Source organism: Solanum lycopersicum, chromosome 12 (genome assembly GCF_036512215.1).
Source record: "Solanum lycopersicum chromosome 12, SLM_r2.1".
Classification (NCBI taxonomy): Eukaryota; Viridiplantae; Streptophyta; class Magnoliopsida; order Solanales; family Solanaceae; genus Solanum; species Solanum lycopersicum.
In genome coordinates, this window is record NC_090811.1 from 44183269 (window position 1) to 44196321 (window position 13053).

At 37.1% G+C, this 13053-nt stretch overlaps 1 protein-coding gene across 1 annotated transcript; it reads right to left on the reverse strand.

Annotated features, from left to right (window-relative positions):
• Positions 1-11748: 11748 nt before the first annotated feature.
• On the reverse strand, positions 11749-12779 carry LOC138340377 (uncharacterized). Its single transcript, XM_069292097.1, has 2 exons — positions 12514-12779; positions 11749-12274 (listed from the first exon to the last, which is right to left on the reverse strand). Exons 1-2 carry the CDS (start codon positions 12777-12779, stop codon positions 11749-11751), a joined length of 792 nt encoding a protein of 263 aa, XP_069148198.1.
• Positions 12780-13053: the final 274 nt, after the last annotated feature.

Genomic DNA, 13053 nt, shown 5'->3' on the forward strand with positions numbered 1-13053 from the left:
AATGATTATGGACTTGTCGGCAACTACATGAAGTAATTTGGCTATTTGTATATGTTATTATGTGAATTATTACAATATCTATGCTGATGTGAAGTCATACATGTGTTTTTCTATTCATGTCATCATAGGTGATCATACTAGACTATGACTTTGACCTTGTGTGTATAGTCGTACAGTTGAGTCTTGGTTAATCCTACCTGTCTATAATATTCTATGATGGTCATAATTATTTTGATATGATAGCATATAGGGTGACTTAAATCTGATAATAATTACTTCTATGTGCTTCTAGAATGACTTGAATTGAATGTTAAAGTGATGTTTGTGGTGTCTTATCTTTGTTGACTTGTTTCCCTTGATTGATGTATATATGAATATGAATAGTTGATGTCCTTACTTAAGATTTTAAAGCTCTTAGTATTGTATGTATTAATGATATGAGACCTTAAATGATGTTAAGAGTTTCTTTTATGGGAAAACCTTGACTTAATGGTAAGGTTAAGAATATTGAAGTCCTAAGACGTAATGATACCCTTCATAGTAAAGGAATGATACACTTAAGCTTAATTGTATGGAATGAGATCAGATTGATCCTTAGGAAATTCATTATAAGATTCTTATCGCCATTGTCAGATAACCCTAGAAGACCTCTTTGGTAGGGTAAATTTTATTGGGTTATGAACTTGATATGTAACCCTTTTATGTGAATCATAAATGTGAATTACTCTATGAGAAAAAAGTCTAGCACCGAGTGAGTATGGTAAGAGAAATAGTTTTTGTCAAAGAACAAGACTATAATACAAAGCAGGCCCTTCATATTCCTTAACCATGTTGCTACATGGGATGTGTCCAAGTTGTACCATTGGCAAGTATAACAACCTCATCGGACTAGGATAGAACTCCGGTTCAATGTGTACGTATCATCGTCTATGTCGGTTATTGTCTATTCTCATTATATGGAATGCCTATTAGCATTTAAGAAGTTCTATGAGGTTTAGGTGGTGGTGTGGGACGCTATCTTGACATTGCACAATAGGATTTTGAAGGTGTTATTGGGAGTTCCTAGGTCCTGTCCAAGACTAGTACTTGAATTTTCTTTTATGTGTTGAATGGCTCCTTCCAAAAGCTTTTGGAAGCTTGCTGCCAACTTGGGGTGTTTTGTATTAATTCATACTAAATATTTTATAATCCTAGGTAAATATTTTTAGTGTTTTTAGGCTATATTAAGTTATTTTTGAGTCCTAGACCTAGAGAAAACCCGTTAGATTAATATTCAAACTCCCTCTATAATGAAAAATCTCTCAAAGTCACCATTGCATCTAAGACTCAAGGAGGGCAAGAAGGTATGGTTTGGATTTGTATATTCATTAAAATAAGCGGGTTTCGTTCTATTTGAGGTATGGTATCCATCCTTGAAACCCCTTCCATTGAAGTAGTTATTTCCTTGAAACCTTTTCAATTCAAGGTGTCTTAATGATTCATATGTGTTTATTCTTGTATAAATTGATGATCCAAAAAATACAATTTAACTTCATATTTCATCATAAAATATGGCTTGGATTCTGTCTACTTAAAGTGTATGACTATTTGAAGCATGTCAAGAGTGTGAAATGACGAATTTAGGTCTAAAACATGTATATAAATTAATGTTAATGAAATGATATTTATATGTAAGATGTTATCACAATGTGCACACACACCTAAATGAATTTTTGTAGCTATGTTTAGTAAGTAGAGGAGTTTTGGGATAAACAATCTTCGTGAGTTGAGATGAAGTGTTTAGTAGCAACTTCACTACATCAAAAGAGCTTTCAAAGATCGGTCGGAGGATGAATTACCTTCGTGAGTTGAGATGTGTCATTCACTAGTTATGCTTAAACTATACTTTGAAATGCTTAGAACCCGTGGAGGTTATGTTTATCACTAAGACGATATGCCTAGCACCAAGCCGATGTGAAGAAGAGGTGGTTACACTTCGTGAGTTGAGATTTTGTATTCATATGTACCTCTGAGATGAGTACTCTTCTTGAGTAGAGACTGAGTTACTTAGTAGCAATCTCTTTATCCCTTAACTATGCGCTCGAATAGGTGTAGCTATATGGAAAGCCATGTAAAAGCTAAAAAGAATGACCTTACTCTAGGAAAGTGAGAATCCCTCATCTGATATGGTTTAATGTCGGGATTCCACGTCAAGCTCCCAGGGTCTATGTTAGTGAAGCTAACTCCCACAAAAAGAATTGATTGAATCAAGTATTCCAAAAGAACGTGTTACACAGGGTAGGTCGTGGTTTGGAACACTATCTATACATTGCACTAGGTATGACCTTTCGAAAGGGAAGATGTGGTGCCAAAGCTTCTAAAAGAGTGTACTACTTAGGGTTGGTGGTGGTATGGGACGCTGTCTACTCATTGCACTAAGTAGGAATTTTGTAAGGAAATACGTTGGTGTATGGTTGGGCGTCCTTCTATTGTATTGCTAGTGAGTGGGAGCTTCTTATCCTGTGGAGAGTATGCCGAAAGGGAGGAAGTCTTGAGGGTCACTCTGGTGGTTATTTAAGGGGTTATATGAGTACTTTCTTCATGTGTTACCTTACGGAGTCTTAGGATTACCTTTGAAGGAAAACTCCTATGGAAATTATGCTTATTCGTTATTGCCAATACTTTGGAAGTTCACTACTTTGGAGTCGTGTAATTCATTGTAATGTTCAATTTGAGTTTATTGTAAATTTTATGAAGTTTGGTACAAAGTATTATTTTGGGTTAAAATTATGAAAATTCTTCTCTAGGTGTTAAGAAAATGTTCTTATAGTGTTTTGTTTATATATTCTTGAATGTTTTACTTATTTGGCATGAAATGTTACTTTACTAAAATTTCCTTTTTTCGCATGTTTTTGCATATGCCATACTTCGTAGAATATTTGTACTAACCCCATAATTTTCTGTACAATGAGTATATGTTGTAGGTTTTTTTGAAGATTCGAAGGAAAAGCTTGGGAAATTCACTCTATCAAGAATTTGTATGTCCTTACATATTTGAGGACATAGTCTATTGTTTCCTAGTTTTATTTTTAAGACCTAAAGGTTGATGTCCCTATGATATTATGTCATGTCTTAATTTTGGCTTGTGACGGTGAGATTTTCTAAATATTTATGATATCGTTTTTACTAATTTATTCATGAAAAGTTTTAAGTCCGTAGTACTATTTATGTCTTATGTAATGAAACATAGTTTAAGAGCTTGTACTTGATCTCAAAAGGTCAAGTACGCCTGATTATGAAACGAGGGTTTTCCCTAGCTATTAGGGGGTGCTTTCGGGTCGTGATATGTCTATTTAAGGTTAAGGGGTTATAGTAATGCTCACTTTATCCTTTCCAATATGAGTTTTATGCAAGACTATTCTTAGGGAAGATGTTTATTAGGTGGACATTATCGAAGCCTTAGGTAGTCTTAAAGATTATTTAGGTAGTCTAAAAGAGGACAATCATGAACGTTATCTTCTTCATTTACTTAAGTATGTTTTTTGATATCCTTTGAAAGGAGAATTTCATGTTATCTATATGTTGATACATTCATTTCTTGTAAGTGTGTATGTGACTTTGTATAAGTGTTCTTGTGGGTCATTTAGGTATTCTTAGGGAGGTTTTATGGGCGGTTTCTCTTTTTGTTGCTTAAGCGGATCTTACGATAACTTTTAGTGAGGAGGCTTCATGCTAATAAGTGCTAAATTGAAAGGAAAGCACTTCATTGTAGCAGTGAATCACTACACAATACAGTGAAATGAGTTCACTTTAAAGTGACAAAAAAATTAGGATATTTTGTTTAAATGTTATCTTATATGTTTTTAAGTTGTTAAATGTTGTTCTTATGATTATTATATGGTGTTTAATGTAAAGATACATATTTCTAATGAATGTACATTTCCATGATTTTTAGGCATTAGTAACATGTAGTTGTAGTATCTCCATGGTTTTATCTATATCTATTGTTGTTGGTAGGTGAGGACCATTTAGGAAGGAAGACTTGGACAATAGAATTGTTCAAGAAAAGTAGAAGAATGTTCTCACTTGATTCGAGGGCATAGATGTCTTTTATGTTTTCATTTGAAGTTTTGTAATAGACTAAGTATTTCTATATTTTGAAGTATGGGTCGTGTACCAAGTATTATTTTGTCTTAATATGATGAGATTGAGACTAAGTATTTTCTATGACTTTATATGAACGAGATTTTTAAATACTATGGTATGTTCTTGTGAAATTTTTTAATTCTGCATTACTTTTCATTATATTTATGCGATGAATGACATGTTGTTTTATCGAAAAATAATTCGAAAAGTGTTTGTTTTATTTTTTGTAGATATTTTGGACTTTTAGGAGTCTCCATATTATTTTTAAAGAAAAATCAAGAAAACTTATTTTCTAAACAACTTAAAACAGGAAAATTGTTTGAAAATTATTTTAAGGGTTCGGGATTCCTATTAGTGTCTTAGAAAGGGGTTTAAGGCACCTAAGACACTCCGTTAATTATGATTTTCCGACAATTACCTATTTGACTATTTTGTCTCAACTTCTGCTAATCTTTGTTTATTTTAACTATATAGAAATCTGCTTAAGCGAATTTCCAGTTTTTAAATATTTATCGTTTATCTTGACAATTTTGCGAATCTATTTTGAAGTTAAACTTCTTAAGGTTTTATCTAAACAAAGCTTTACAAGTTTGAAGTATATATCGTTTAGAAGTTAATTTTATGTTTAACAAAATTGAAAGGCTCTTCGGGGGGTTTGGATTTTTCAAAGCTTAGACTAACGACATTCAAGTAAACATGTAAACGAATAATAAAAGGGAGAGAGAGAGGGAGAGAGAGGGAGAGAGAGAGATTTTTGGTCTAAGTTTTTGGGTCCTGTTCGCCTTGACCGAAACTTGGACCCCCATGTTTTTGGGATTTTAACCTATTCACTTGTCCTAACCTACACGTACGAGAATAAATGCGAGAAACAAAAGCGACGAGGGCTTATGCCCATTACAAAACAAAATACAAAATAAAATAAATAATAAAAAACAAAATATTCCAATCTTTCTTCTTCCTACCCTTCACTTCTTTAAACTAGCTCCACTTCGGGAATCTGTCCGCCTAATTTTTGGCCATACTTGATAGAGGAAATTAAGCCTTGATGGCTTTCTCGAAAATGCAAAGAGAGGGGATGCGGAGGTCCACAATGACCTCGAACGTGTTTCACATGCAACAAAATATATCAACGGAATCAATACATAATCCATCTAACATAAACAAAGAAAATAAAATAAACAAGACATACTTTGTAGTCACTTAAGCTTAATCGTAAGCATATGTCAGAAGAGAAACAAACAACACGCAACTCTTACACTTAAGCAAGGAACAAATAACGAAACGCCATTGAAAACATCATACAATTAAATATCAACTAATCATTTGTGCTTCAAACATTTGAACATCCCTCACTTAACTTTAAAAGGGATTTCGTCTCATGAAGCGACACAAATCATTTGAAATAAAAACTAAGGTCATTCCTATGTAGACAGTTTCATTGGGCTAACAAATTGGTCACAATGCCGTTCAACATCAAGCAACCCAAGCAGGGAGACGACTCCATTAACTTACTACACGACCTCGGGTAAAGACAACCAAATACAGATGGCCACGGCAAGATGAAGAAGGCCTTCCAGACCACATATTTCCAGGAAATGCTTCACATAATCAACACGACATACAAAGCGAAACGTTCATTCAAGACGCCTTAGCAAGACAGTTTATCCGCACAGGAAACAATTTTGACCACAAGAAACAACATCTAACCAAAATAAACCCCTCACCCTGCCTACATGCCCCACGTCAAAACTGAGTTTAAGTCGATATGAGGTAGACATCAAACTAAACTTAAGACAAAGCAAATGGAAAAGAAGGGAAGAGAAAAGGAGAGAGTGTTTTTAAACACACAAAGCCTGAACAGCCTGCAAGATAAAATTTAGAGTCGGATTATATCGTGCAAGGTCAGCCAACCGATAACAATGGCTGCCTCATGACGATAGACTCGGAAACAAGGAGGAGAACACGAAGCATACAAACTTCAGCAAAACATATCAACACAAAGTACATCCAATAACATAGCCTATCATTTCTACAGCGATCAACAGCACTCAAAACACCTCAAACATCCACACATGTGTTTGCTTGCGTAAGAAAAGAGTAGATGAAGGAATATTAATAGTGGGTTGCATTAAAATAAACCAGACGTTACCTTTTGGAGAGCAGCGACTGAGACGACGTCGAGCAGCAACAGGCTTCCACACGCGAACCACAACTAAACGTCTCGAATAGACGCTTTAAAGGGACTAGCATCGCTAAAAGGGGGGACGATATCGCGATCGAAACTGAGCAAGAAGCTTTGTTTTGAATGTTTTTCAGCCAACACTTCTGTAAGGCAAACGAAAAAGTTGGAGAACCTTCGAATTCTAGATCCTTCTTTGTTCTTCTACAGCGAAATGAAAGGAAAACAAAGTATTCTCAAAAATACGCAACAAACAAAATAACTAAAATTCCTTTTCTAAACCTAGAATCAGAAGAAACAACCAATTTTTTTTGACAAAAGTTCGAACTTGAAAATTTCTCAACCGAAAAACATCCAACCCCTAACATGAAGAAATACGGGGTTTAAGTAGAGAGGGAATAAGGGTTTTCGTATTTTTGGGTGGGATTTGAATCCGGGACCATTGATTTCAAAATTTGAAATCTCTTCCATTAATGGAGCAAACCAACTTTTCCTGAAATTTTCATCCTTTGCGGAAATGGAAAAAAAGGGGGGGGGGGATGGCTGGGATCGTTCCAATCATCCTTGAGGTGAGACGTGTATTGATCCCGAGCCCCCAAGGACGAAAACGCATCTGGGAAAGACGAAAACGCAGGTCTTCCACAGCTGAAAGCACTGCATTGAAGCAAGGCGTACAGGTTGCTCGTTCCGTGCCCACGCGAGATAGAGGGAGGAGGGGGAAGAGCGTGGGGGAGACACGGGAGAGGAGAAAGAGATGGGTGCTTGTGCGTGAGGGAGACACGAGGGTCGGGTATTTCGCATTTTCCATTTTTGGGGTCTGGAAATTTCTACGTATTCTAGGTTTTTTTTTGTTTTTGTTTTCTCTTTTTTGTTGGGGAGCGTTGCGTGAAGGGGATGTTGGGGGGGGAGAAGAAGGGGAAAGGGATACACGGGTCGGGTTATAAGTTTAAAGGGTTGGGTTGGATGAGAATATTTAATGGTTGGGCGTTTGGGTTGTTCTTTTACTTTGGTTTGGGCTGAGGGAAAATTGGGCCTGGAATATTGGGAAATATTTTAGGATGCTGGGAATAAAGGGGAAAAGGGGTTGGGAAGAGGGAATGGGCCTGAGATTTGATGTAGGGGTTGACAAGGGGAAAGGGAAATGGGCCTCTCATTCCTTGGGCTTGGGTCGGCTGGAAAGGGGAGGGGGAAATTGGAGTGGGTTAGTGGTTGAAGAAGGGCTCAATTTCTGCTCTAAAAAGAATAAATGGGAAAACGAGTCAAACTTAAGATAAGTCAATCTATTTAAAAAAGAATTACGTATAAATTTATTAACGAGCCTATTTATTTAGTAACATAACTATTTAAATTATAAAACAATTATTCAAAATATAGTCATGATTTAAAATAAACTAGTTTAATAAAATATTTTCTAAATTTAAGATGTATATATATATATTATTTTATTTTTAATTTTTTTTGAATAATCATATAATATACTAATTATATACATAAATAAATAATATATGCCTCATTTAAAGTTATGCTAAAAATACCCGAAAAAACATAAAATATGGTGTGTTATATTATCTAATTTCGCAAGATTTATAAAATTAATTAATTTAAATTATTCAAAAAACTTACGATGCTTGATAATTAATTCATACCGGCGCGGGTCAAAAATTGGGTGTCAACAACTGTCTCTCATTTCACTTGGGTTGATGCAAGCAACCCGAGGAAAATGAAATTGACCGAACCTAATTTTGACCAACTCCATTCGCTTTTTTAAAAGAAGGATTTGACAAAGAGTTTAGGAATTATGGCCGAACCCTACAAACGGGTTTCATATATATCTCAGGCTATATGAGAATTCAGGCCACTTATAGTTCGATAAGCTTGATTTACCACCTGATTTGAAAGAATCAAAAGCCACCTCGATACCGAATTATGAAGGTAACGAAATGCTCGAGAATAGAATTCTAGAGCGAATGTTGGAATACAGCCGAGTTTCCAACATTGAATCCTTCTACATATCCCTAAACCTTCGTAATCAGGCTGTGTGTAGTTCGACTCAAATCGGTGGAAAAGGAAACCTATTATGCTAGATGACCTTCGGTTATGGAAAAGTGACACATTAACGAGTATGAAAAGGAGGCTTGTAACCCCTTAGTCATGAGTGTGGCGCGCTTCACACCCATAATTAGGAGCTTACACGGACATAATTTCCAAAGCTCTTGGCGAGTTGTCACTCAGATTGGACATTTGCTTTCGGTAAATCGAAACTTCCGGATGCGAGACTGAAACTGACAGAACTAAAGAAAGACCGACATGCCTCGATAGGGTGGTTTGATCGTGGTGGAAGTCGCTCCTCTGCTCGCGTCCTAAGAGTTTGACATTCGTCTTTGGACTGTGTCCCAGTTTGCTACTAAGAAAAAGTTCCACGTTGTGCTGCATCCCTTTTGATGTCATCCGCACTTGTGGGTTTTGGAGAATTCATCCTTTTTTATGCTCTCGACAAAGACTGAGATAAAACCCGTCAGCTTAAAAATGCAATTAGGATGGGAGACAGTGTCTTTTTACCATGTCGACACTTCATTGTTCTCCTTAAATCGACATCGACTCGATCGGTCTGACGTCCGGCAGATAAAGCTTACGCCTTCTGTTTTGAAATAAAATCTTCAATGTACTCTTCATCTAATGCTAAAATAAATAAATAGAAGGTGATGCGATGTTGGTGTCTCTTTTTTCGTTATCTTTGATTCTCTTCTCGATGTTTACTTTTATAATAAATAACAAAATGCAATCGAGGCCAATGGATAAGTGTTGCTCTTTCATTATCCGTTTATGTCCTCTTACGGGCATGAATATATTCCCGCGATACGTAAATTTCCGCGAGGTATCGATCTTCTTGCGATGCATAACTTTCAGCGAGGAATAAAATCTTCTCGCGATGTGCGAATTTTTTTGAGGCATGACTTCCACGATGCATGATTTCCGTAATGCATGATTTTCGCGATGCATGATTCTTCAGTTTATGAATTCCGCGATGCACAATTCCGCGATGCATGATTTCCGTAATGCATGATTTATGCAGTATGACTTCCGCGGTTCATGATTTCCGCAATGCATGATTTCCACGATGCATGGTTCTTTAGTGTATGAATTCTATGATGCATGATTCCGCGATGCATGATTCTTTAGCAGTATATGACTTCCGCAATGCATGAATATTTATATCGCCTTTGTGGATTATAACAGCATGGCGATCTCCAAATAATATATCGACTTGATTGATAATGGTAAAATAATAATAGCATAAGCATCTCTTCTGATGTAATACATTGCTTGATCGAGAATAATTATCTTGCTTTGATAATGCAATGCAAAGAGCATCCTCTGCACAAACCGTGAAATCTTTTGCTGAGATTTCTGTTTGATTCACCTTTAGATCTGGCCAGACACCTTTGCAAATTTCACATTGTTGACAATGGTTTGTAATAAACAAACACATTCACAAGCATCTTGACACAAACTATATGCATTGCCTCCTACTATGAGTAAGATCATTGATTTTGGAGATAGTTTTCTCCTCTTCGGAGCTCTCTGTATAAGTCCGTCGGGATAATTCGGCCGACTTCAAAGCAAAACTATAAACCTGCATCCACAGAAAAATTGTCAGTTTTAAAACATACTCATCTGTATCGATTCCTTTTGTTTCTTGCTCCTGGTCTTGATATCTCCGGTTGATTTCCCGATTTCCCGACTCTTGATAGATAAGAAAAGATATCTTATGCCAAAATAAATTAAACATAAGAGGGAAAAATTTTAAAAGAAATGAGAAATCTTTAGGAAATAGTATGTTGAAAAAGTCGTTGCCAAGTCATGTCATATAAGGTTTTTTGAGCTCCTTTGAATCTGACACTTGCTGATGAGTTTCAGAAGCATTACAGACTTGTAGGGAAGACCCATGACGAAATTTTGAGGTCATCCTCAAAATTTCTGTCCCAGTTTACTATCTTGCTCATCTTTCCATTGTAACCGAACAGATCGCGGAATTTTGAGATCTTCTCAAAATTCTGTCCATGTTGCAAATCTTGAAATGTCTTTTGTCTCACTTGCTAAAGAGGAGACATCTTCTGGAGAATTTTTGAGTCCCTCTCAAAAATTTTGTCCCTGTTTCTATTGTAAAGGGTAAATAGAACTTACGAGATATATTACTGAGCCCTTGTGGCGCCTACGTATCCCCGTTGACGGAATCAGGTCAAACGTAGTTCCCCTTAAAGGTTAACAATAATAAAATTTACAAAGAAACCAACCGAGGCCGACAAAGGCCGCCTACTTATCTCATTCTTGAGAATTTAGGTCGAACGTAGTTCGGATTGCAAAGAAATAATTGAAGGGGGGTAATTGGGGTGACCGAAGCCGACATAGTCCGCCTACGTATCTCGTTCTCGAGAATTAAGGTCAGACGTAGTTCGTTAAAATGAGGGATAATAAATCAATTTTAACAAATACAAGCAAACAGAACGATTACAAGTAAATAACCGCAAAAATTCATAATTTAACTTCACGTATAGTATCTCTTGACAGCATCTGAGTTGATAGGCTTGGGCCATACAGCGCCATCCATCTTTTACAAGACCAAAGCACCTCCAGATAGTACTTTACAAACCATGTAGGGACCTTGCCAGTTTGGTGCAACTTTCCTTTGTATTCGTCTTAATGAGGAAAAATACGCTTAAGAACCAACTGACGAACTTCAAAATTTCTGGCTCTTACTCTTTTGTGAAAAGCGTGAGTCATTGTCTGTCTATCCAAATGGCCATGGCAAACGGAGACCATTATCTTCTCATCAATCAAGGCTAGTTGATCAATCCTCTTACTAACCAATTCGGCGTTGCTTTACTCAGCTTCCTGGATGATCCTCAATGATGGTATCTCGACTTGAACAGGCACGACTGCTTCTGTTCCGTATACTAGCAAGTATAGAGTAGCCCCAGTCGATGTTCTGACCGTTGTTCGATAACGTAGTACAGCATATGGCAACATTTCATGCCAACCTCGCTGTTTGTCAATCATTTTCCTCAGAATTTTCTTGATATTCTTATTGGCGGCCTCTACAGCTCCGTTCATTTGGGGGCGATAAGAAGTTGACCTTCGATGACTAATCTTAAATTGTTCACATATCTCTTTCATCAGATGAATGTTGAGATTTGCACCGTTATCTGTAATGATGGATTCTGGAACTCCAAATCTGCATATCAGATTGTTGCAGACAAAATCGGCCACCACTTGGTTACCGACTTGTAAGAGGCTGCTTCCACCCAATTGGTGAAATAATCAATGGAAACCAAAATGAATCTGTGTCCATTGGAAGCGGCTGGCTCTATAGGACCGATGACATCCATTCCCCAAGCTACAAATGGCCAAGGTGAACTCATAGCATTAAGTTCGTGAAGCGGCACTCATATCAAATCGCGTTGCACTTGACATTTGTGGCATTTTTGCACGAATTTGCAATAGTCATTCTCCATAGTCATCCAGAAATAACCGGTTCGGAGGATCTTTCTTGCCAATGTAAGCCCATTCATATGTGTACCACAAACTCCAGCATGTATGTTTTCAATAAGCCTCACAGCTTCAGCAGCATCTACACATCTTAAAAGACCCAAATTTGGAGTCCTCCTATACAGGACTTCTCCATTCAGAAAGAAATTGAGAGCCATACGACGTATCGACTTCTTTTGATTAGATGTAGCATCTTCTGTATATGTCCCAGACTCCAAGTACCTCTTTATGTCGAAATACCAAGGCAAACCATCTGGTTGTGATTCAACATGTGAACAATGGACTGGATGTTCCTTCAAGTCTATATCCATCGGGTCGATGTAATCAGTATCCACATGTTTAACCATTGAAGCGATGGTGGCAAGAGCATCAGCTAACTCATTTTGTATTCTAGGAGTGTGTTTGAACTCGATCTTGCGAAACCTTTTACACAGATTTTGCACATACTATACGTAAGGTACAATCTTCGGGTTCTTTACAGCCCATTCTCCTTGAACTTGATGAATCAAAAGGTCCGAATCTCCGATAAAAAGTACCTCGTAAACATTCATGTCGATGGCCATTTTTAAACCAAGAATACAAGCTTCATATTCATCCATTATGTTTGTGCAGTTTAAGCGCAATTTAGCTGCCATAGGATAATGCTGACCAGATTCTGATACCAAGACTGCTCCAACACCTTTACCCTGGTAATTCGCCGCTCCATTGAAGAATAGTCTCCAACCTGGGTACGCTTCAGAAATATTTCACCCACAAATGACACCTCTTCATCGTGAAAATATGTCTTAAGAGCTTCATACTCTTCGTCTCTGGGATTTTCTGCAAGATGGTCAGCCAAAGCTTGTGCCTTTATTTCCTTCTCAGTCATATAAACGATATCAAACTCACTCAACAGCATTTGCCATTTAGCTAACTTTCCAGTCGGCATCGCTTTCTAGAAAATGTACTTCAACGGATCCCTTCTGGAGATAAGATATGTAGTATATGACGACAAATAGTGTCTCAGCTTCTGGGCAAGCTACATCAGAGCACAACATGTTCTCTCCCGCAAGCTGTATTGAGACTCGTACGGAGTAAATTTCTTGCTTATGGAGTAGATAGCACTTTCCTTCTTCCCTGTATCGTTGTGTTGACCAAGTACACTTCCAAAGGCTTTATCTACAACAGAAAAATACAGCAACAAAGGACTCCCTACTCGCGGA

Excerpts from the sequence above, each read along its gene's own strand:
- LOC138340377 (XM_069292097.1), bottom strand. The coding sequence starts at position 12,779 with ATGCCGACTGGAAAGTTAGCTAAATGGCAAATGCTGTTGAGTGAGTTT. Across the intron at positions 12,275-12,513 it reads AAGGTGTTGGAGCAGTCTTG|GTTTCGCAAGATCGAGTTCA; the intron begins GTATCAGAATCT and ends TCTGTGTAAAAG.